Below are 25,450 nucleotides of genomic sequence, written 5' to 3'. Positions count from 1 at the left end.
TCTGTACATGTAAACAGCCACACTTTCACCGAGTCAAAAATCAGAAGGAAATACAAAGTTCACATTGGTATTAGGTACAAACAGTTAAGGAAACAAATTCTCCTCTTCCCCGTCAACATAAATCAAAAGCACCGCTATTGTGTTGTTTCATAACAACATCCAGTTAATTTGCTGACTGCAACTGTACGACACATCAAATTCTAGCCAGTTAATGCTTATTAATCCTTTCAATTCTACGGGGAACATTTGCAACAGGAGGGTTAACATTGTTCAGTGTCACTAGGAATGGATTCCATGCGGAAAATCTCTTCTGTGTGGTCAGCATTTTCTGCAAAAGGGTGCGACAGGACAGTAGGTCAACAACGTAAACAGCCTAACAGTTGGAATATTCTTGTCTAAAAAATCAGCACTCAAAGGGTTAAGATCTTTGAATGGTGACTGTATAATCACACAGTCCTCGGAACTATTTATTGTGCAACAGCATTTCAGTGACTTAAGTTATGGCTGAAAAATACTTAGTGGTCCCCCTATTTTACTCACTAGCTGTACTTATGAAAAAGTTAGTCACAGCATCAAAGGGGGCTAAGATTGTCTTTTGCCTATCTTTTTTTTCTGTCTCTTTTCTGTAACTGCTAAGGACAACAACCCACACAGAACAAAACCTTGCAACATCCTGTACATTAAAAAAAACAATTGCCCCCCCCCCCCACCCCCTCTCTTATTTAAAAAAAAAGGTTACTCTGTGTAGCACACAAAGCACTCACAAGGACAAATAGCTTAAAACATCACCTGCTGTTCAGCTTGAACGAGGTCCCAGACGTGTATGAATGAGGTTACAAGAAACTTTCATTGCCTTTTAACTATTCCAGTCCTGACAAACAATTCAAAATCCATTATGTCATTGGTCTGTACAACTGAGCTGTTATGAGGATAGTAGCATTTCCAGTATGAGGTGTACTTTTAAAAAATGTCTTAAGAATTATTATTTTAAATACACCAGAATGAACTTTTAAATGCACCAGATACCCGCAGAAAGTGAAGGCTAATTAGTCTGAAATGTGGAGGAAGAGGTGTTTCAGAAAGCTTTCAACAAAGGCTGTGTTTGTTAAAAGGTGCACGGACTGAGAACTAGGTTGGGAGCAGGGTTGGATGTCTGCTCCTCCAGTTAATGAAATCATGGTGAACATGTTGCCCATCTCCAGTGACCATACCCGACCAGGCTCCTGTCACAGCCACACTTTACAAACAGTCTACTAAACTGTAAATTATTAAATCAATACCATCCTCTTCCTTTTGTGGATTGTCACCCTCCATTTTCACTTGTGAATCTCTGGTGTTGACCTCAACATTTGATATATATTCAAGCCTTGTTTAACAGTAGAAATATTTTCTATTAACTCTATCAATCTATTTCAAAGTCTTAATGTTCTTGATAATATTACCTCCTAAACCTTTCATTTTTCCAGGAATACAAGCCCAGTTTCTGTAATTCCTCAGATTAATGCTGGTAGTGTTCTGGTGAAGGTAGACACAAGGTGCTGGAGTAACTCAGCGGGTCAGACAGCATCTCTGGAGAAAAGGAATAGATGACGTTTCGGGTGAGACCCTTCTTCCGACCCGAAATGTCACCCATTCCTTTTCTCCAGAGATGCTGTCTGACCCACTGAGTTACTCCAGCTTTTTGTGTCTATCTTTGGTTTAAACCAGCATCTGCAGTTCCTTCCTACACAATGTTGTGGTGAACCTGTGCAGCTCGGCTCCAAGGCTAATACGTCCAGTATGTGGGAAATATACACAGCTCGCTAGCTGTCGTCTAGCCAGTTTTGTGTAGGTGTAGGAAAACATCCTCTCTGTCATTTTCAAACCCTCTTGTTGATATGAGGGCCAAAGCCGTTGCGTACATGGACTCCTGCATCTCTCTGGAACTCTCCTGCTTCTAAGTTGTTCTTCTACTTGTCTCTCTCCTTTTTTGGTCCGATTTCTTGAGGAAGAGTGGTTCCTCATTTGTCTATCCAAGTGAATGTTGCTGGATTTGCTCTGGCCTTTGGTCGGATGGGTGGGGTGGAACACAACTGTTTATCACACAGTGAGGGAGATATGTGGTTGCATTAGAGTCAAACAACAGCACTTACTGCTTTAATGATGGTTTGTTATCTCAGTGAAAAAGGCTCATCTATCCACAGTTAACATGGATTTTAAAATGTTTCCCTGTAAAATTAAATCTCCAATTATTATAGATGTTTGTTTAATGAGAATTATCCATTATGACAAAAGATAGAATGTGTTGACATGTCCTGTGGTGGCCAGACTGTAGCTGTAGTTGAGTTCCAGGATGGAATCCATTCCCATGTGCCAGCAATGTATTCAATGATTAGGGTGGAGTGGGAGGAAGAAGTTATTGGTGTGTGAATGAGTGATTTCATTTTCTGGATCAGTGGAAAGGTGACGTTAGGAGTGATGCAAACCTGTGTGTGAGAGTCTGACATATGCTACAGTTCCTAGTTGACTTACACTGACGGGAAAACTGAGGTAGAAGTATCTCGTAAAAAGCCTTTTTACATCATAGGTTAAAAATTAGTAAGTAACCCATTTGGTGAGCTTAGGTTAAGATCACTCCTGAAGCAATCTTTCCACATAGTTCAACGGAGGCTTGTTTAAAAAGTAGGTTATTTTACACTGCAGACAGCAAGTGACGTGCACTTACTTTGCTCGAGTTAACTAGAGTTAAAGGTTTAGTTCTGCCCTTGCAAAAAATGCATCCGTTGTTGAATCCTCGCAGAAAATATGAGCGATTTCCGCAGTATAAATAAAGCAAGTTTCGATAGAATTCTTTGGAAAACTAACATCATCTAGTGGCTGGTAGGAAATCCATTTAATCTTATCTCGAGGGTTAACTGGCAGCATCTGAAACTTGTCTAACTGGTAGATATTTCTCCAAAGTTAATGAGTTCATCCCTGAATGCATGGAGCATGGTTACTGACCCGAAAAAAACCCAAGCTTTGCCGCTGAAATGAAATAAACCAAAGTATAGGTTAAAGATAGACAAAAATGCTGGAGATACTCAGCGGATCAGGCAGCATCTGTGGAGCGAAGGAATGGGAGACCCAAGGGTCTCGACCCGAAACGTCACCCATTCCTTCGCTCCATAGATGCTGCCTCACCCGCTGAGTTTCTCCAGCATTTTTGTCCACCTTCGATTGTTCCAGCATCTGCAGTTCCTTCTTCAACAAAGTACTGCCTTAGAGCAATCTAATGCAAATATTTATACAGCTCGGTGCTAGTGAAGAAAGTTTCACCTTTCATTGGAAACTTTCCAAACACAGTGTTGATTTTTTACAATAAAAGACCTGGAACAACTATTTTTGTAGCTAATGGCAACTATTAAAAGCAGACTTAGAGAAATGTATAAAATGACAAACCAGTTTTTGGTTTCACAGTATTCACTTTTTTTTATAAAAACAGTAAAAACGTTCCCTTGGTATAAATAGTTACCTGAGCTCTGAACAAATTCATGGTGCGTTTTTTTTTATTTGCTGAAGAAACAAAAACTTCAACTTTGCAGGATTTTAAATTAAGTATTTGGCAGTGAATAAAGTGAAAGTTATCTGATGGGATTTGAGGACTAAATATAAGAACAGAACAGGCTGTGAAATGTAACCTGTCAGATGCATTTAATGAGTTCATTCTAGTCAGGCAATACTCATTCACTGATTTACTCAATCATTTTCTTTTCCTCAAACTGCTGCAAGTACATGCGTAAATAGTGCGGGCCGACGCTCACATATTAGGTGTTTACACGTTCTACATTTGATGAACGATATTATTTCTCTTTCTTTGATACAGAAGGCGTGTGGTGTTAAAACAGAAGAGTGTGCTCTCCATTATACACAGTCACCCTCTGGTTTGCTTCACAGATGAGTCGTGACCTGACTGTTACAACCCCACTGCTAATTAAACCAAATAATAACAGAGTCTGATTGGAACCTGCTCTGCTTAAAACTGGAGCTTTGACTTTTACAATAGGGTTTTCCTTCCGCTGACACTAGATAGAAGGCTTTTCTGAAAAGCCTATTCTAAAAGTCGAAGCTCCAGTTTTAAGCATAGCTGGTTTCAATCATGACACTGTATGGAAGATTACACAATTACAGGCTACAAATGCTATATTTTTTTCAGGCAATCTCATCCTGAGATTGGAACACGCATCAACATTCTACAGAGCTTGTATGTCCAGTACTAATGAAGTAGCCTCACCTGTTGACTGGGGTAGATCACAGCTGTGTGTCTTGTACACAAATATCACTCTAGAGCCATCAATGCATCTACCTCTGGCTTTGTTAGTCCAAGGGTGATGACATTTAATGTCAGGACATTTTATGTGTGAATCCTGACCATGTGTGCCCGCAAATCTCAGCAGGAATAGAGGGCGGGCTTCACCATAGAGAGTGGATTAGTTGGTGAATCTGGGGAACAATCATGGGCTGGTGATGACAAAGCTTTTGTAAATGAGTCGAGTGACGCATGTACTGTGTAATGCTACAATCCTCATATCAAACTAATGACCGGAAACAAACTCAGAACCAATAGAGATGAAATCCTCTGCTCTATTGTTCTTCCAGAGGCCTAGATTAGGTTATTTCTGTTAGCAGCATAACTAGGTATAGCACCTGGGATATGGATGCTGTGTGGGTCTGTGTGGCAACTGGTCAGGAGCTGCCTGGGCCAGGGGCCGAGTCCTTGCTCGTGTCGAATCTGCCAGTGTGCGCTGCCAGCAGAGGAGATGAAGATACTCTGGTGAATGAGGTCCTTGGGTTGAAGGCGCACGCACGCACGCATTCGTACGCGCGGTCCTGATGGAGGTCTGAGGTTAAAGGTTGGTGGCGTTCTCACTTCCATAGCAGCAGTGGGTTAATGGCCATCGTGTAACAAGAGGGAGCTCGCTCGCCCCTCCCAACGTCCACTTTGCATCTGGCTAACTACAGAACGTGGACTTTCATCACCAGGACTCTGCTGCTGGGAGTCAGTTCTGTTGCAGGATCAGGTTTTCCAGTTCGTCTGCGGAGCGGAGGAGGAAGGCGGCCGACTCTCTGTAGCCGGCGATGAGCTGGCGCACGGCGTTGATTTCTGTCGGGCTGAGCTGTGGGGCCGTCACGCTCCTGCTCGAGCTCGTGCTGGATGAAGTCGAATTTGAGGTCAGCGCCTTCATGCTCAGGTCCGTCGGCCCTGGAAGGATTTAGAAATGAACCCAGTTAAGTGTTTCAATATCATCCAGTGATCTTTCTGTGGCGAGTTCCCAGTCGTTTACCCAGGGTCGGGGAATCACAAACCAGAGGGAAGGCGACTGGAAACCTACCAGCAGTGGGTACGATTAGCACAGACCCACGGAGAGGGCTGCAACATCAACATGTACCTCATCATGTGTCTGTACACTGGGAATAGCTCGACTGTAATCATGTCTTGTCTTTCTGCTGACTGGTTAGCAAGCCACAAATGTTTTTCACTGTACCTTGGTACACGTGACAATAAACAAAACTGAACTGACAGTTATTGGAAGGCAGTTGCTCAGGATGGCTGGTTTCACCTTGGAGGGAAGACTCGCGGGTCAGAGCTACAGGGAGGTTGGGACTTTACTCCTTGGAGCGCAGGAGGTTGGTTTTATAGAGATGAATAAAATCAAGAGGGGAATGGATAGGTTGATTTCAGAATCTTTTACACATAGAAGGGGAACCAAGAAGTAGGGGTATAGGGTTAATGTGAGAAGGGAAAGATTTAATAGGAACCTGAGGAGCAACTTTTTCCACAGAGGGTGGTTGGGTGGGTGTATGGAACGAGCTGCCAGAAGAGGTATTTGAGGTAGGGACTATAAGAACTTTTAAAAGACATTTGGACAGGAACGCTTTGAAGGGATATGGCTCAAATGCAGGCAAATGGGACTAGTGTAGATGGGGCGATTTTGTCAACATGGACGAGTTGGGCTGAAGGGCCTGTTTTCTTGCTGCATGTATCTATCTGGCAACTCACCCAGAAAAGGTTCTCGATTCTACAATTTAACAAATTAGCGAGGAAAATCCAAAACAGTTAATGCACTGACGTTTAGAAATGTCACCTCCAAAGCACGTCTTGGAACACAAAATAAATTACTAAGGTCATAAGTGATATGAGTATTCGGCCCATCAAGTCTACTCCACCATTCAATCATGGCCGATCTATCTCTCTCTCCTAACCCCATTCTCCTGCCTTCTCCCCATCACCCCTGACACCCGTACTAATCAAGAATCTATCTATCTCTGCCTTAAAAATATCCATTGACTTGGCCTCCACAGCCTTCTGTGGCAAAGAATTCCACAGATTCACCGCCCTCTGAATAAAGACATTTCTCCTCATCTCCTTCCTAAAATAAGGTCCTTTAATTCGAAGGCTATGAGCTCTAGTTCTAGACTCTCCCACTAGTGGAAACATCCTCTCCACATCCACTCTATCCAAGCCTTTCACTATTCTGTCTGTTTCAATGAGGTTCCCCCCTCATTCTTCTCAACTCCTGCGAGAACAGACCGAGTGCCGACAAACACTCATCAGAGGTTAACCTACTAATTCTTGTGAACCTCCTCTGGACCCTCTCCAGAACCAGCACATCCTTCTTCAGATACGGTGCCCAAAATTGCTCACTGTGCTCCAAATGGGGCCTGACCAGCGCCTTATAGAGCCTCAGCATTACATACCTGTCTTTGTATACAAGCCCTCTTGAAATAAATGCTAGCATTGAGTTTGCTTTCTTTACTACCAATTCGACTTGTAGATTAACTGTTTGGGAATCCTGCACCAGCACCTCCCAAGTCCCTCTGCACCTCCATTTTCTGGATTTTCTCTCCCCATTTAGAGAAGTCTAGGCCTTTATACCTACACCAAAGTGCATGACTCCTCCCTTTGCTACACTACATTCCATCTGCCACTTCTCTGCCCACTCTCCCAACCTGTCCAAGTTCTTCTGCAGAGCCCCTGCTTTCTCTGCACTACCTGCCCTTCCAGCCATTCTCATATGATCCACAAACTTGGCCATAAAGCCCTCAATCCCCTCGTCCAAATCAATATACAACGTGAAGAGTAGCGGCCCCAGCACCGAGCCCTGCAGAACTCCGCCAGTCACTGGCAGCCAACTAGAAAAAAAACCTCTTTATTGCCACTCTTTGTCTTCTGCCATCCAGCCAACATGCTATCCATGCTAGTATCTGCCCTTTGATACCGTGGGCTCTCATCTTCCTTAGCAGCCTCCCGCGTGGCATTTTATCAAAGGCTTTCAGAAAATCTAAGTAAACAACATCTACTGACTCTCCTTTGTCTGTCCTGCTATTTACTTCTTCACAGAATTCCAGCATATTTGTCAAGCTCGATGGCCTGGTCCCCTCCACAAAGCCGACTAAAAAAGAACCGTGCACGCTTCTACAGTAGTTAATTAAGTCTGTATACTAATGCCCCTGTCCCACTTAGGAGACCTGAACGGAAACCTCTGGAGACTTTGTGCTCCAACCAAGGTTTCCGTGCGGTTCCCAGAGGTTTTTGTCAGTCTCCCTACCTGCTTCCACTTCCGGGAACCGCACGGAAACCTTGGGTGGGGCGCAAAGTCTCCAGAGGTTTCCGTTCAGGTTTCCTAAGTGGGACAGGGGCATAAGAGTTCAAAGTTAATACAAACAATTAATTCTCCCATGATTGCCTTTCTCTCACAGGCGTATAGTACGAACCATTCCGTCAACAAGACCAGGAGCATGCGTAGGGAAGGGAGGAGATGCAGCGTTCTCTTGAACTTGTTACACCCTTGTAAAGATCAACTGATGTCTGCACTGGCCACTTGCTCTTTTGACTTTGGTTACTGTCTGATGAAAGGGACCAACTCATTGCATTTTTATAACTTGCAAAGAAATTGTTTAGAAGCAAATAGCTGCGTTAAACTCTTTCCCATAACAATCTGAAGCAGGGTCCCAACCCAAAAGATCGCCTGTCTATTCACACCTCACATGCTGCCTGACCCACTGACTTCCGGCACTGCTTGTATCAATCCCTTGGTTTCGGCCTGAAACGTTGCCTATTTCCTTCGCTCCATAGATGCTGCTGCACCCGCTGAGTTTCTCCAGCACTTTTGTCTACCTTTGATTTTCCAGCATCTGCAGTTCCTTCTTCAACACAAAGTGAATTATATATCTCTGTTATATAGATGGTCGACAGCTTCAAGTTCCTTAGGCCTCTATATCACCAGAAATCAAACCTGGTCCCTTCAAATTAATGTACCGATCAAGAAAAGACATCTATGATGATTCAGCATGTCCATGAGGTTTCTCTCGAACGTCTACAGATGTGCTACACAAACTATTCTGACGGGTGCGTCTCAGCCGGGTCTGACCACTGCTCTGCTCTTGACCGCCTGAACCTGCACAGAGTGGTGACCACAGCCCCGTCCATCACAGGCTCGGCACTTCCTCACATCCAGTCCATCTTCAATCCTTTAACACCACATCTGTGTTTCCATGAACGCTTACTCTTAATTCTACCTCGTTCAGTTATTCGAATATTATACTTTCACATTGTTTGGAACTTTTGCTGTTTTGCACTTGCTGACCTTACTCGCGAACAAGGAATTTAATTGCACCTTGTTTAAGAAGGAACTGGAAAATCGAAGGTACACAAAAAAGCTGGAGAAACTCCGGGTGCAGCAGCATCTATGGAGCGATGGGAAGGGAGGAGATGCAGTCTGAAGAAGGGTTTCGGCCCGAAACGTTGCCCATTTCCTTCACTCCATAGATGCTGCTGCACCCGCTGAGTTTCTCCAGCTTTTTTGTGTACATTTAATTGCACCTTGGTGTTTATGCAAATTAACTCATCTAACGTGGTGAACAGCCTGAAGAAGGGTCTCGACCCGAAATGTCACGCATTCCTTCTCTCCAGAGATGATGCCTGTTCCGCTCAGTTACTGCAGCACTGTGTCTAACCTGGTGAATGTTCAGTTACCACATGTGTTCACTGCTGTGATATGAAGGTTTTGGGACATACAAAGATGGGGGTGGGAGAGTGGAGCTGGTGCAGAAGTAAAGTGAGATGAATATTTGATTTTGGCCCGAAAGGGGTTTTCAGGGGCTGGGAACAAGGCATAGTAAATAAAGTTTAGGGTCAGATCAGTGAATATTCAACAATGTCATCGCAAGAGAGATGCGGGAGAAACAGAGCAGTTAAACACAGCCAGGTCAATGCTTGCACTTATTCAGCTACGATAGAAGGAGTACATCTGAGAGTAACGTGGAGGAAGGAACTGCAGATGCTGGTTTAAACCAACGATAGACACAACATGCTGGAGTAACTCAGCGGGACAGGCAGCAGCTCTGGAGAGAAGGAATGGGTGACGTCTCAGGTCGAGACCCTTCTTCAGACCCGAGAGCAATGTGTAAAATGGTGGCAAAGTTTAAATCCACCTCAGGCTTTAGATCTGCTGTCAGCTGCAAAGGATAGGTCGTAGATTGGGGGAAAAACAAACTTTGCAGGCACTTTCCAGGCTAGCAAGGATGAATTAATCAATGATCATTGTGGTATTATTCTCTCTGTTAGTTAGCACTTAACTTGATTCTTATTCCTGAATGCAACAAAGTTATTTAGTTATGAGCATGTTGTCACACAATCCATTATCTGCGGCGGGGGCTTTCAAATGTCACCTGCTGGGATTCTAAAATGCAGTGTTACTGTAAAAAAGATCACTCTTATTAAAGTCCAATAAAATCCTTTCAAATGCTAATTGTAACACAGTTCTTCCAACTAATAGGATAATAATTAAACAACCGACTTAATTACACAAGTCCGACTCCTGATATGTCTCCCTTATGCCTACTTAACATTCTCAACTAAACTGAAGTACTTTAAATGCTGAAACTACTTATTTGCATAAAATTTCAAACCTCTAGACTGAACCTTATCTACTTAGTTTCTGGACTAATTAGAACGGATGAAAGTCCCAACTGAACGAACAGGCTGGCTGGATGTACGAGTCATTTCTGGCAAACGGGTTCACTGAGAAAATTAGCAGCTGCAGTCCTGAGTTTTGAACTCTGTAAATATTCAGAACAAAGTCATTATACCTGCAAGTATATATACTAAAAATATTCTAGGTGTGCCACCTGTTCTCAATTAGTTCAATGGATTCACTAACTGCTGCATTACAAACCAGTATACACCTTAAGAATCAAGTCAGTAAGGGCAGGAACATTTTCATTTCAAAATTCTTCACCACATGATCCTTTAACTCCAGATAATATTCCTGTGGTGGACAGTCTTAGTAAAATGTTCTCTGTTAAATCTGTAGTTCCCACGCTAATGCTGGGATTTCTGTTTGGTGGTCCTTCCAAAATGCTCACAAACTCATTAAAATCAAGGAAATGTTTGCTCCGGGGCAAGTTGGAATGTGAACTAGAAATCTTTGGAGGCAAAGGACTTACTGCAGTGTTTGTAAATAGGCTGCACAATCAAAGCTACTTTGAAGTAGCGACTGGACTTTCTCTGGAACAGCAGAAACTGAGGGGAGACCGGACAGAAGTTCATTAAATTATGAGGTACAGAGACGGTAGACAGTCACAACCTTTTCCCCCCAGTGTGGAAATGTCAAAGATTAAAGGGCCTAGGATTAAAGTAAGAGGGACAAGTCTTTAGACAGAGAATGTTGAATGCCTGGAACGCGCTGCCAGAGGTGGTGGTGGTGGCGGCATTTATGAGGGTTTTGGATAGGTACATAGATACGCAGGGAATGGGGTGGAAGATTGCAACCTTCACGTGGTCCGCCCTGTTTCGACGAAAGCAAACAGCCCGGCGTGCACAATCAAAAAAGATCAAATAGAACAAGTTGTCCTACGATGTTGGGCTGTGCACGCCACACGCAAGAAGATGCAGGGAATGGAGGGATATAGATTATGTGTAAGCAGAAGGGGTTACATTTGACATCAAGCTCTTGTGCCAAAGGTTCTTGTGCTGTACTGTTCTCTAAAGCAATCCTCGTGTTGAAGATCTCATTTGGCCAGTTTGAGTTATAGAGTGATACAGTGTGGAAACAGGCCCTTCGGCCCAACTTGCCCACACCGGCCAACATGTCCCACCTGCCTGCGTTTGGCCCATATCCTTCCAAACCTGTCCGATCCATGTACCTGTCTAACTGTTTCTTAAACCTAGTCCCAGCTTCAACTACCTCCTCTGGCAGCTCGTTCCAAGTTTTTTCAAATAAATTCATACCTATGATGTCATGACATTGCAAATTTTGATGAATGAACATGTGAATGTCAGTCATTCCAGCTCACCACCATTCCTAGCCCTCTCCACTTCAAAGTTACTTAATGTAAGCTACATGATATCTGCAAAATGAATAAATATGCTGCACTCATGATCTATATCTATCCAAACCCCATTCACCTCAAATTAATTTTCAAAGTATAAACCTTTCTGTTTAGTTCTTTAAAAAACTCTAATAATGAGGAGTGTAGGAATCCCACATCCCCTCTTAGAATCTTGCATGTTTCAATAGACAATAGGTGCAGCAGTAGGCCATTCGGCCCTTCGAGCCAGCACCACCATTCAATGTGAACATGGCTGATCATCCCCAAACAGTACCCCATTCCTGCCTTCTCCCCATATCCCCTGACTCCGCTATCTTTAAGAGCCCTATGTAGCTCTCGCTTGAAAGCATCCAGAGAACCTGCCTCCACTGCCCTCTGATTAGATTAGCCCTCATGTTCTTCAGCTCTGAAGTTTGCAGACCTAATCTGTGTCCTTGCCAATGGGACAATTCTCTCCGACCAGAAATTGACCTCGTTTGGAGATCTTCCAATGACAGGAACATCCTTAAGTACTGGACCGCAGGACTGTCGGTGTGGCCTCACCATCATGGTAGCTCTGTGCTGGACTGGTCCACGTTCTAACATCTAACTCGCAGTGAATACATTCAAACATGTTTGTTTCCAACCTACCTATGACGTTTACAACAAATATAAAATCAAGCCAGCTTAATTTATGCAGTTACACTTCCACCTTGCATAAAATCAATTTAATATTGTTGTATATGAATGGGCTGCAGACGCTGGTTTACACTGGGGTAACGCCGTGTCGTGGGTCAGGCAGCATCGCAAGAGAAAAGGAATAGGAATAGGTGACTCAACAAGGGCCTGAAGTAGCGTTCCGACCCAAAAGGCCATCAATTATTTTTCTCCAGAGATGCTGCCTGACATGCTGAGTAGCACCAGCATTTTGTGTCCATCTTCATATCACTGTAACCAGAGGAGGAAACGTTTCCACTACACAGTATTGATGGTAGAGGGTTACAATGTCCCTACCATTGCAGAGGGAGCCAGCCTGCAGTCCTCCAATAGTGCTGTGACCACGGTAAGTGCAATTCAGGCCTCCGTTGATGTACATCTGATCCTGTGAGTAGGTGCTGGTTGGCAGTGGGTACGCGCTGTGCGGGAGCTGGGCTGCTTCCCTGCCTTGTTGCGTCTGCTTGTCTAGTGCAATCGGTTCGTCCTGCAGAAAACAGCAGTCAGCAAATCCCAGATAGAGGCAGGCAGACAGGCACAGACACACACACACAGTGCGCTTCTCACTGTACCTGTGTACACCTGGTTATAAACTAAACTCACACTTAATGCAAGATAGACACAAAAAGCTGGAGTAACTCAGCGGGACAGGCAGCGTCTCTGGAGAGAAGGAATGGGTGACATTTCGGGTTGAGACCCCCCCATATGAAAAAGGGTCTCGACCCGAAACGTCACCCATTCCTTCTCTCCAGAAATGCTGCCTGTCCCGCTGAGTTACTCCAGTTTTTTGTGTCTACGGTTTAAACCTGCATCTGCAGTTTCATCCTAGGCATTGAAACTTAATGTGGTTGTCCACATGGCCTGAGTCAGTTAATGCCCTCCCTTGTTTTCCAGCCTTCCCCAGCCGTTCCCCGCTGCTGCTACCTACCTGCTGCTGCTGGTAGGATTCCAGTCGCATTCGCTTTGCAGCTTTCCGACTTTCACTCTCACATGCAGCAGCCAGAATGTTCTCAGCCATCGCTGAGGTGAGGTGTGGAGGGGTGGGCCGTGCCTGGAGAGGAGGAAGTATGGATACGTTAAACACTGACGAGCACTCAGCCAAGTCCACTCCGACCATCGATCACCCGTTCACACTCGTTCCATGTTATCCCACTTTTACATTCACTCCCTACACTTTGGGGGCAATTTACAGTAAGTAAGTAAGTTTTGCCTAGGTGCTCCGCCCACAAGTAACAACATGACATACAGTGACAGTTACGAATGACTCCGAAAACACTAAACATTAATAATAATAAAACATTAATGATAAAACCATTGATCAAGCATGTGAACCAACAAAATACCAGATCAAAGGGAATCAACAGAGGGCCGATAAACCTACAAACCCGTACGTCCTTGGGATGTGGGAGAAAACCGCGGCACCCGGAGGTCACAAGGTGATGTGCAAACTCCACACAGACAGCGCACGAGGTTAGAATGGAACCCGGATCTCGGGAGCTGTGAGTCAGCGGATCTATTGGATGCACCACTGTGCCGCCCAAAATGTGGGACATTGGGGAAAAAACCCGTTCAATCATAAGATCTGCTTGTAAAGAAAATCTCTGCGTCCACGGTAAATAGTTCCTTTTGTTTCCTGTACAGCAAATGGAATATTTTTCAAACACTGAACACTATAAACAGATGTCAGGTGAAGCTTTCCCAGAAACCGTATACTCCATGTAACAGTCGAGGCAAAGTACGTTTCATGAGACAGAACTCTGTGACCATGGCAATGACACACAGCTTTGCCTTATTCACATCCAGAATTAACCAGAGCATCCACTCCATTATGCCACACACAATACAGCACGTCATTTGCAAGTAGGTGCTGGGGGAAATAGTTAATGTTCATATTTACAAGTGTGCAAATAAATGGCATCAAAGTATGTTTGCATAGTTTGTTGGGCAGGGAGATGGTGAACGGTTTTGTAGAATTATCATTAAAACTGTTTCAGCACATCATCGATGATGATGAAAGGTGCGGACACAGAGCTCAGGGCATCACCAGAATGAGAACACATTGAATCAAGATGCTCTCTGAACGCCTGGCACACATGAATCAGATCCCACGCTTACCTTTAGTACAGATATTGCATCGCTTTTAGTGGATTGATACCAATGTTAATGTAGGAAGAAGAGAGAATGCGTTTTCAACATGTGCATGTATTTTGTGCTACTTTCAGTCATTAGGCCACAAACGGCGGTGGAGGCCATGTCAATGGATGTTTTTAAGGCGGAGATTGATAGATTCTTGATTAACAAGGGCGTCTGCCTTACCCAAACGTCTCTCCCAGATGCGATAAATGTTTGTTTCAAAATGCTAATATAACACATTCATTTGTAGGATGTATAAAGTTGAATAAATTTTGGAGCGATATATTTGATATATTTACAAAGCTTTTCAAGTCAAGAATAGAACCTAATACGGAATGGATTATATTTGGAATAATAGTAGAAGATATCAATTTAAATAAGGACCAACAAGTTTTTTTTAATTATGGGTTAATAATTGGAAAGAAATTGATACTTAAATTTTGGAAAAATACAGCTATTCCAACTGTTAAAATGTGGATTAGGAATATGATGGACATAGCACGCCTTGAAGAAATGAGACTCCGACTAATAGATAAATATGACCAATTCTTAAGGAGTTGGTCTCCTTTTATCGACTTTTTGGAATCATGTGATGCAGCGGTACAGTAAAGATTACTGATTTCAGGTCAGGTCGTGGATAGATTTACATCTCCGAATAAAGATTTGAAAATTTCTCTTTTAAGGGTCTTTTTCTCCTATTTCTACTTTCCACTTTTTCTTTTCTTATACACACACTTCACGTTTTCTATTTTCTACTATCTATTTTTCCTCTTTTTCTCTTCTCCAATTTTTTTTTTTCCCCCTACTTCTTGTCTTTCTTCTTTTCTTTTCAAAAACATAAAACTAGAGGTTGTATATAGAATGTATAATTGCATTGTCCTGTTGCCAGTACATATGATAATTGAACACTCTTGACTGATTATTTGAGCAGTTGGAGGAAGAGGGATGTAATCTCCTCAATCTCATGTCAAACTGTCCAAAAACAATCAGTTGTCTCAATCAATAGTAGTACTCATCTCCGAGATTCTGAGATGAAACACATTGCAAGAGACATTAGACAATAGGTGCAGGAGTAGGCCATTCGAGCCAGCACCGCCATTCAATGTGATCATGGCTGATCATCCCCAATCAGTGTCAATCACAAGAGGTGGGCATGTATCACAGCCTGACACATCAGCGCAGTAGTGAGCGCACGGCAACTGGCAAAGCTACTTCCATTGACATCCCATCTCTGGAGAACATGGATAGGCGAGGCAGATTAATCAGTCTGAAGAAGGGTCCCGTTCCAAAATGTTTCCTATCCATGTACTCCAGAGGTTCTGCCTGATCCACTGAGTTACTCCAGCACTCTGTGTTCAATGTGTAAAAGATGGCCACTGTTACAATGCAGGAGCAAGAGTAGTCACGCTACACACAGGAATCCACAAACAGCAGTGAAATAAACTGTTTGTAATTTATCTCATTGTTTTGGGCGAAGGACAAATGTTAACCATTTTAATGTTCCTACGGGCGGCACACAGCGGTAGAGTTGCTGCCTCACAGCGCCAGAGACCCGGGTCCGATCCTGACTACGGGAGCTGCCTGTACGGAGTTTGTACGTTCTCCCCGTGACCGTATGGGTTTTGTCCGGATGCTCCAGTTTTCTCCCATTCTCCAAAGATGTGCAGGTTTGTAGGTTAATTGTAGGTAAATTGTAAATTGTCCCTAGTATGTAGGATAGTGTTAGTGTATGGGGCGATCACCCCATACACTAACACTATCCTACATACTAGGGACAATTTACAATTTACCTACAATTAACCTACAAACCTGCATATCTTTGGAGAATGGGAGAAAACTGGAGCATCCGGAGAAAACCCATACAGTCACGGGGAGAACGTACAAACTCCGTACAGGCAGCTCCCGTAGTCAGGATCGGACCCGGGTCTCTGGCGCTGTGAGGCAGCAACTCTACCGCTGTGTGCCGCCCGTAGGAACATTAAAATGGTTAACATTTGTCCTTCGCCCAAAACAATGAGATAAATTACAAACAGTTTATTTCACTGCTGTTTGTGGATTCCTGTGTGTAGCGTGACTACTCTTGCTCCTGCATTGTAACAGTGGCCATCTTTTACACATTGAACACAGAGTGCTGGAGTAACTCAGTGGATCAGGCAGAACCTCTGGAGTACATGGATAGGAAACATTTTGGAACGGGACCCTTCTTCAGACTGATTAATCTGCCTCGCCTATCCATGTTCTCCAGAGATGGGATGTCAATGGAAGTAGCTTTGCCAGTTGCCGTGCGCTTACTACTGCGCTGATGTGTCAGGCTGTGATACATGCCCACCTCTTGTGATTGACACTGATTGGGGATGATCAGCCATGATCACATTGAATGGCGGTGCTGGCTCGAATGGCCTACTCCTGCACCTATTGTCTAATGTCTCTTGCAATGTGTTTCATCTCAGAATCTCGGAGATGAGTACTACTATTGATTGAGACAACTGATTGTTTTTGGACAGTTTGACATGAGATTGAGGAGATTACATCCCTCTTCCTCCAACTGCTCAAATAATCAGTCAAGAGTGTTCAATTATCATATGTACTGGCAACAGGACAATGCAATTTGTGCAGGAAGGAACTGCAGACACTGGTTTAAATCGAAGATAGACACAAAATGCTGGAGTAACTCAGCGGGACAGGCAGTAACTCTGGAGAGAAAGAATGGGTGACGTTTCAGGTCGAGACCCTCCTTCTGAACGTGTCAGTCTGAAGAAGGATCTCGACCCAAAACTTCACCCATTCCTTCTCTCCAGAGTTGCTGCCTGTCCCGCTGAGTTACTCCAGCACTTTGTGTTCAATGAAAGATTCCACCATCTGCAGGTCCTTGCATCTACATTTTACAGCTGGTTCATTACTTGTGAAATGCTTAAGTATACCCTGAGATTGCAAATGTCACTCCGTACATGTACGTTTCCATATGTTCTGCATAATAAATATTTCGGGGAACATACTTGTCAATGCCACTGCCACTAATCCTTTGTTTAGATGTTTTATTCTTGAGATGCTGTAAATACACTATTCATTTAATTCCACTTCCTCCCTCCTTTATCCACAATCTTTTGAAATCACGGCACATTATACACTCTCCACCTCTAATGTGTTCTAACGAAAATTCTTCCCTCCTGTCTTTTTAATCTTGCTTTAACTTCCATATTTTTAATATTCAGGCTTAATAACTGACAATGACTAGTTTCCGATTTAAATTAAGTCATATATTGCGAAGATGAACTAACCTACACTTTATCATATCTTCAGGATATTTTAAATCTCTTTACAGTCCGTGGTTTAAAATGACAGAGCACGAGAGTTTGAATTCCCCCCCCCCCCCCCCCATTTCCCTTGCCTGTCATCCAGTGGTGAAATTGTAAATCGGTGTCAGTTTTGTTCCAGTCTCATCCTCAATGAGAAATAAATGAAAACTGCCCACAACTCATTTATAACAGGGCTCTTCAAAACAGCTGGGATTTTAATCCCATCAGTCTGAACTGGATTTAATCCCAGGTCACCGAGGTAAAAATAATACTGTCTAATCCAATGCAGCGCTCAGATCTCAGAGTTCAATTTAAATGCAAACGCAACGATGAACAACAAGACTACTTAATAACCTGCAGCCGTGTAGAAACACTGATGCTGTAAAGCATATGTCAAAATAAGACTCTACTTGCAGTTATTGCCGTTCATTTTCGAAAACATACAGGAGAACAGAACATTTTCTTAACATCTAGAACGACTGGCTTACTGTTTGACATGCCATCTCTCAATGAGGTAGGAATGTATTTTTAAGTAAATACTTGGGAATAAGCACCTTACAATAAAGATTGATGAGAGAATCAGGCAGTCTTGGACGTGTTAATGGAGATTGGAATGTAAATGGCAAATGAAATCTTGAAACTCCTCATTTTAATGAATCCCAAATGTCGTCGCAACATCCCCAGAAGGGTCAGAGATATCAGGCAGATTCCCACTAATCAGTCCTGCAGTACTTCTCCTGAAACTAATCAGCTTGCCATTTGGAGCTTAAATCTCCGCTCCAGGACAAATGTTATAATGCATGATGCTGCTTTCAGCCGAGTGTAATTTTATAGACATTTGGTGATGCTGTGACAAAGTGAATAGATAGACTCTTGTACAATTAGTTGGAAAACTTGTGTGAAAGAGGAATTTCAAAACATGACATGAAGGTTCCCAAAACTTAGTATCTCGAATATCTAATAGTGGGAACAGACATTGAGGATATTAATATATATAGATAATTCCTTAAATTATCTAAAAAATTATGTTGCAAAAAAAAAGTAACGCGTGCCGCATAGAAATGCCTAATTTTATATTGATGACACTTTAACTGTGAATCTGTGAAAGTAAAAGCTTCTGATTTATCAGCTGGTGTCTACAAATTGAGACATCAATCATAAGATCATAAGTAATAGTTGAATTAGGCCATTCGGCCCATCAAGTCTACTCTGTCATTCAATCATGGCTGATCTATCTCTCCCTCCTAACTCAATTCTCCTGCTTTCTCCCCATAACCTGACACCTGTACGAATCAACTGGGATTGAACCATTTTTGGACTAATTTCTGAGCATATCGGTAGTATAGTTTAGTCACGTGTCACGTGTACTGAGACACAGTGAAAGGCTTTTGTTGCGTGCTAACCAGTCAGCAGAGAGACAATACATAATTACAATCTAGCCATTTACATGATAAGGGAATAACGATTAGTGCAAGGTAAAGTCAGCAACCGCCGGTCAAGTATAGTCCGAGGGTCATCGAAGAGGTAGATAGTAGTTCAGCACTGCTCTCTGGTTGTGGTAGGATGATTCACTTGCTTGATAACAGCTGGGAAGAAACTGTCCCTGAATTTGACTGATAATTAAGCTTAAGGTATACACAAAATGCTAGAGTAACTCAGCGGGACAGGCAGCATCTCTGGAGAGAAGGAATGGGTGACGTTTCACTGCGAGACCCTTCTTCAGACTTAATGGGTGACGTTTTGGGTCGAGACCCTAATTAAGCATTGTATCCAATTTGATAAGGCTAAACAGGTTTAATCTACCAACTCTGATTATGTGTGCATACTGAGATTTGTATGGAGGCCGGGAGTCTGGCGGCATGAGGCAGCGCTTGGACCCGCTGTGCCACTGTGCTGCCCCTGTTGCTTATGTGGGGCCCTACCTCTGGGCAAACACAGCGGCTCACCTCAGAGGAAGGAAAGCCCGGAGTCCGTCTCACCCTCCAGCAAGTGCGCTTCCTGCTGGCCGATGGCGGAGCTGCAGCAGCGACTGTAGACATGAAGAAGTTGGAAGCCCCCTCTTCCCTGTCCTCCTGTCTGAAGGAGGAGGTGTGTAGGCGAGATGCCTGCAGGTGGAAACAGAGAAAAGGGAGGGCAGGGTAAATGGAGAAGAGACGTGCACACACCCTGGCATGAAATTAAAATAAAGAAGAAGGGTCTCGACCCGAAACGTCAACCATTCCTTCTCTCCAGGCACGCTGCCTGTCCCGCTGAGTTACTCCAGCACTTCGATTTAAACCAGCATCTGCAGTTCCTTCCTACACATGAAATTAAAATTAATGGTTTCACATTAATCCTCTTGCACTTTTTTTTGGAAAGTATTTGTTTTTAATTTGATGAGGATTTAAAAAAAATGTTTGAGGAGCTGAACTTGACAATTGATTCAATGAAAAACAAAGCGGTGGAGGAACTCAGCAGGTCAGGCAGCATCTGTGAAGGAATGGTCTTTCTTCAGTCTGATGGCGCGGGAGAAGCTGGTAAAGGGAGGTGGGGGTGGGCAGAGCCTCCTCCCTCCAGATTTACCTTTCACTCATCCTCTTCTCTCCTGATCTCCTTTTCATCTCCAGTCTCTATCTATTGATGTATTGAATAGGGCTCCAAGGGCTGATGGAATCAAGGGATTTGGGGAGAAGCAGGAATGGGGTACTGATTCTGGATGATCAGCCATGATCATATTGAATGGCGGTGCAGGCTCGAAGGGCCGAATGGCCTACTCCTGCACCTATTTTCTGTTTCTATCACTTTTTCCACGCATCTGCCAATCAACTCCCCCCCATCTGTATCCACCAATCATCTCCAGGCTTTCCCCACCAACCTCTTTTCCAGTTTTCTCCCCCCACCCCATCAGTCTGAAGAAGGGTCCCGACCCGAAATGTCATCAGGTCTGTTCCCAACACAGATGCTGCCTGACCCTCTGAGTTCCTCCAGCAATGTGTTGTGCTCCAGCTTCCAGCATCTGCAGTTTCTTGTGTCACCGTTTGACAATTCTATGCAGATAATTCCACAACTTCATACTGACTTAATTAACAAATTACTACGTATAACTGCACGATTTCAGCCTGGGAGTCCTGGACTGATTCACCTGTTATTAATGGTTCTGCCTCCAAATGTAAGGATTTTACACTCTGGCTAAAACCCAAAGGTAAACTTTCCAGATCCATTTGGATGTGTTCCAGGAAGACCAATAGATTTATTTAAGAGTTGCTATTAGTTGCATTAAACCTGCCATGTGATCACAGCACTCTATTCAGCAAAGTTTTGTCAGATCACATTCCATCTACATTTCAACAAACTTTCAGATTGAGAGCTTCCCCACGTGACAAGTCATCATGTTCAAGGGCATGTCTAATGTGAGATACGAGACCCTTCTGTATCTTTAGTTGGCCTAATCTTCATGCTGACCTAAGTGTTAGACAGTGCCAGAGCTACTGACATCCCCACCATCAAATGATCTCAATAAAAGCAGCTGATATCATCAAAGACCCTCACCACACTCGCATTTTGCTCCTGTTCGGGATGATATAGACGGGAGCCTGAAAACTGCGAGCTCCAGGTACAAGAACCATCGGGCGGCACGGTGGTGCAGCGGTAGAGTTGCTGCCTTACAGCACCAGAGACCCGGGTTCGATCCTGACTACGTGTGCTGTCTGTACGGAGTTTGTACGTTCTCCCCATGACCGCGTGGGTTGTCTCCGGGTGCTCCGGTTTCCTCCCACCCTCCAAGGATGTACAGGTTTGTAGGTTAATTGGATTCGGTCAGTTATAAATTGTCCCTAGTGTGTAGGATAGTGCAAGTGTATGGGGTGATCGCTGGTCAACACGGACTTGGTGGGCCGAATAGCCTCTTTCCACTCTGTATCGCTAAAGTCTAATAAAGTCTTCCCGCTGAGAAGCCGCGCGGGGCGGAGGTGGAGTCTCGTGGGCCGACAAAGCCTGCGGTCTCCGGTGCCTGGGTCTGCGGAGCCAATGGCCGGGGGCCCGGGTCAGCGCCACGCGGGCATCAGGAGAGGATCCGGCCACGACCGTGGAGAGGTTGGCGTGGCGGTCGATGATGGCGGTCTGGATAAGTAGACTAGACTAACAGGATACGCTGAAACCCACGGACACTCGGAGTGCCTCACCAGTTCGATGCCGTTTTTTTTCATCCGCCTGCAGGACTTGAGGTAAGTGCGGATGCGTTTCCGGGCTCGCTCCTGGAACTCGGGGAACTGCCGGCTGCATGACTCAATGATGGCCTGAATCTTCTCCTTGGGCTGTTTCGAAATGGGAACCATTCGGTCCAGGTTTTCATCCACAAACAGCCGCACGAACATCTGTTGAGAAATGAAGACATTTAAAAAAGAGTCAGAGGCTTGGAGGTGGCAAGAGAGCGGCGCAACGTAGCGACTCTCTGCGTGTTCCCGATGTTGTGGGAGTCCAGAACCAGGGGCCACAGTTTAAGAATAAGAGGTAAGTCATTTAGAACGGAGACGAGGAAACACTTTTTCTCACAGAGAGTGGTGAGTCTGTGGAAGACAGATCTCGCATCAGTCTGAAGAAGGGTCTCGACCCGAAACATCACCTATTCCTTCGCTCCATAGATGCTGCCTCACCCGCTGAGTTTCTCCAGCATTTTTATCTATCTTTAAGAAATATATTATTTTCTATATTTCCTGTTTACCACATTCCTACTTTTCTTTCTTACTGATGTCAGGATAACAGGTCTGTGATTCTACATTTTCTACCTTCCTCCTTTCTTTAATGGTGAGGTTACATTTCTATTCCAAGCTGTGAGAACTGTTGTCGAGTCTGTGGTATTCATGTAGACGTGAACCAGAGAATCTACCGTCCTCACTGAATCCTCACTCAAAACCTTGCGATGCAGATCAACAGGTCCTGTGATTTATTGGCCTCTAATTCCATTAATTTATCCAATACCATCTTTATAGCATTAAGATTCACTCACATCATGGCACACAGTGGCGCAGCTGGTAGAGCTGCTGTCTCACGCGCCAGAGACCCGTGTTCGATCCTGACATCGGGTGCTGTCTGTGTGGAGTCTGTGCGTTCTCCCTGTGACTGCATAGGCTTCTCCCGGGAGCTCCGGTTTCTTCCCATCTCCCAAAGATGTGTGGGCTTGTAAGATAATTGCCATCTGTAAATTGTCCCTAGTGTGTAGATGCGAAAGTGGGATAACATAGAACTAGTGTGTACGGGTGATCGATGGTCGGCTTGGACTTGATAAGCTGTAGGTCCTTTCCATGTTGTATCTCTAATTTAAACTAAGCTATCTACAATCACACATATCTGGGACCCTTCAGAAGCCACGGTTTAGTACTGATGTTCATACAGAGCCAGAACTGCATTCAGTTTCAACTTGTTTAATATACTATGCTTCATGTGACGCATTAGTTTCTGAGATAAAATTGACATATTACTGACTCTATGAATTTTCTCACCTGTGGCTTCTTACGTGAATATCAAACATTTAAAAAAAAAAGATAGGTACTGTTCTTACTCAGTTTGAATTACATTTGAAAAATGCTGTTGAACTTGACATTGCGCTGAGAGATGCTGACATTAGTGGTGAAACAATCCTGGCATTATTCTTCAGAACTGTGGTAGCAAATCAACACGCCACTTAACGGTATTGCATCTCAACCCCAATCAACTGGGATTGCAACTGGAATGGAAACCAGGGGCTTTGTCAAATTGGAACGGAACTATTTAAACTCCAGATAGGAGCCAAGAGAAGCTGGTGTGAAGCCAGGTGGTGGTTCAGCTCCATTAACATAGGCTCAGTTTATCTAAGCTCAGCCAACATAAATCACAGCTGTGGCTCAGTCCATGTAAACTGAGTTTGGGTGGGCCAACTCAAACAGGGGAAGTTAGTTGTCATTTAGATAAATGCAGCTCCATTTAAGGACAGAAAACTCACAGAGTCCAGGAGTGGTACACAGTAGTCCAACTGGATGTAGGTACACAAAGACAAAGATAGACACAAACAGCTGGAGTAACTCAGTGGGTCAGGGGCCATCCTTCAGAGGTTCCGACCCGAAAGGTCACCTATTCCTTTTCTCCAGAGATGCTGCCGGACCCACTGAGTTACTCCAGCATGTGTGTCTATCTAAAGCAAACAAAAAGTGCAGCTCTAAAACAGTTGGAATAAACGACACACAATTATCTCCTGAAGAAATCATTCAAACAAAGTATATAATTACACTACAATTACTGAAACTTTTCAGAAGTACGTCTTCACATCTAAGCAGCCAGTTAAAATATATCAAATGAATTAAAAACAGACTCGTGAGGATGGGATATTTTCTGTCGGTAGTGGAAGCTTTGAGAATGGGACTATATTCTGCTGATAGACACAACAAGCTGGAGTAACTCAGCGGGACAGGCAGCATCTCTGGAGGAGTGGGTGATGTTTCAGGTCGAGACCTTTCCTCAGACTAGAACCGAAACGTCACCCATTCCTTCTCCCCCTGAGCTGCTGCCTGTCCCGCTGAGTTACTCCAGCTTTTCGTGTCTATCTTCGGTTTAAACCAGCATCTGCAGTTCCTTCCTTCACAATGTCCTGCTGTATGTTTCCAACAGCTTGTGCTTTATTTCAGATTCATCGGCATTTACAACTTCTTTGTACATTTATGACCGGGCCTAGTTTGGGAGTCCTGATCAAATTCACAAAACTAGTATGATCTCTATGCATTGATGATATCTCTTCAACGAGTTTGCTAACTCAGAACTTGCTGCTGCTAGCAGACACAGCCATGAGCCAGTGGAGATAAAACATTTATATATTACTAAAGCCCATGGAAACAAACATTAAAGGGCCTGTCCCACTTTGCCGTCATTTGCGTGCCATTTATGCGACCTGGTAGCGTGAGGGTAGCGTGGGACGGGCGCATGGAGTGGCGTGGAGGAGTGTGGAGTTGCGCGCAGTATCGCGCAGCGCTCCAGGATTTCGTTCTGGACGAAATCTTCGTGCGCCACCGGCCTGTCGCGTAAATGACGGCCAAGTGGGACAGGCCCTTAAGGGGGCAATCCTATCAATTGCAAACAATGCAGACTCCTTAAACATAAAGTAATAATTATCCCCAGGGTGTTACCCCAGCCAGAGTTCACACCTCAACTTCCCTCAGGTCAGGCAAGGAGAGAAGATTAATCCTTCAAATACTCCTCCAGTTTTTATTTGTGTATATTTTTGTGTACATTTTATCAAATATCTGAGTCTTTCATCTGTTTAAGAAAGAACTGTGGATGCTGGAAAATCGAAGGTAGACAAAAATGCTGGAGGAACTCAGCGGATGAGGCAGCATCTATGGAGAGAAGGAATAGGCGACGTGTCAGGTATGAAGAAGGGTCTCGACCCGAAACGTCGCCAATTCCTTCTCTCCATAGATGCTGCCTCGCCCGCTGAGTTCCTCCAGCATTTTTGTCTACCTTTAAGTCTTTCATCTTCTTCTATGGGCTATAATGCACAAGGCAGTTACCGATAGTCATGTATTAGTGGTGTAGTGATCTTAGAGATGCAGAAAATCTCAAGGGGAATAGAGAGGGTGAATTTCTCCCAAGTTCCCAATTTTTTTCTCAGGCTTCTCTATTTCCCCCAAGGTAGGGGATTCAAGAACCAGAAGGCATAGGTTTAAGGTGAGAGGAGAAAGATTTGATAGGAAGCTGAGAGGGCAACATTTCGACATGTGGAACAATCCGCCATGAACTCTTTTTCAGAAAGCAACAGTTTATTCTTACATTGAAGGCCTTCAGTCGCTCGGGATCCATTCCCTCTGAGTCATTAATCTTCTCATTGTCTTCATGGTCATCATGTTCGTCATCGTCGTCGTCTCCACCTCTGGTCATCGACAGGTCCTCGGGACAAGTCCCCAGAAGCTCGTTTCTCCCAGAGTCATAACTTCCTGAGCTGTAGGGCGGAGACTGGAACAAAATTACAAATC

At 44.1% G+C, this 25,450-nt stretch overlaps 1 protein-coding gene across 4 annotated transcripts in view; it reads right to left on the bottom strand.

Annotated features, from left to right (window-relative positions):
- Positions 1–3,143: 3,143 nt before the first annotated feature.
- Positions 3,144–25,450, bottom strand: part of LOC116986140 (nucleolar protein 4-like) — a 161,642-nt gene continuing 139,335 nt past the window's right edge. For 2 of the 4 annotated variants that reach the window (XM_033041319.1, XM_033041322.1), the window contains 6 exons: positions 25,248–25,430; positions 21,635–21,826; positions 19,421–19,579; positions 12,974–13,096; positions 12,346–12,532; positions 3,144–5,221 (listed from right to left, as the gene is read on the bottom strand). In XM_033041319.1, coding sequence (XP_032897210.1) covers positions 5,019–5,221; positions 12,346–12,532; positions 12,974–13,096; positions 19,421–19,579; positions 21,635–21,826; positions 25,248–25,430 — 1,047 coding nt within the window. In that variant the 3' untranslated portion in view covers positions 3,144–5,018. Of the gene's footprint in view, positions 5,222–12,345; positions 12,537–12,973; positions 13,097–19,420; positions 19,580–21,634; positions 21,827–25,247; positions 25,431–25,450 lie in introns of all 4 variants that reach the window. The other 2 variants (XM_033041320.1, XM_033041321.1) reach the window with 2 other exon arrangements.

Source organism: Amblyraja radiata, chromosome 23 (genome assembly GCF_010909765.2).
Source record: "Amblyraja radiata isolate CabotCenter1 chromosome 23, sAmbRad1.1.pri, whole genome shotgun sequence".
Taxonomy (NCBI): domain Eukaryota; kingdom Metazoa; phylum Chordata; class Chondrichthyes; order Rajiformes; family Rajidae; genus Amblyraja; species Amblyraja radiata.
Note: the sequence above shows the minus strand (reverse complement) of the source record. Positions and strands in the feature narration are given on the sequence as shown.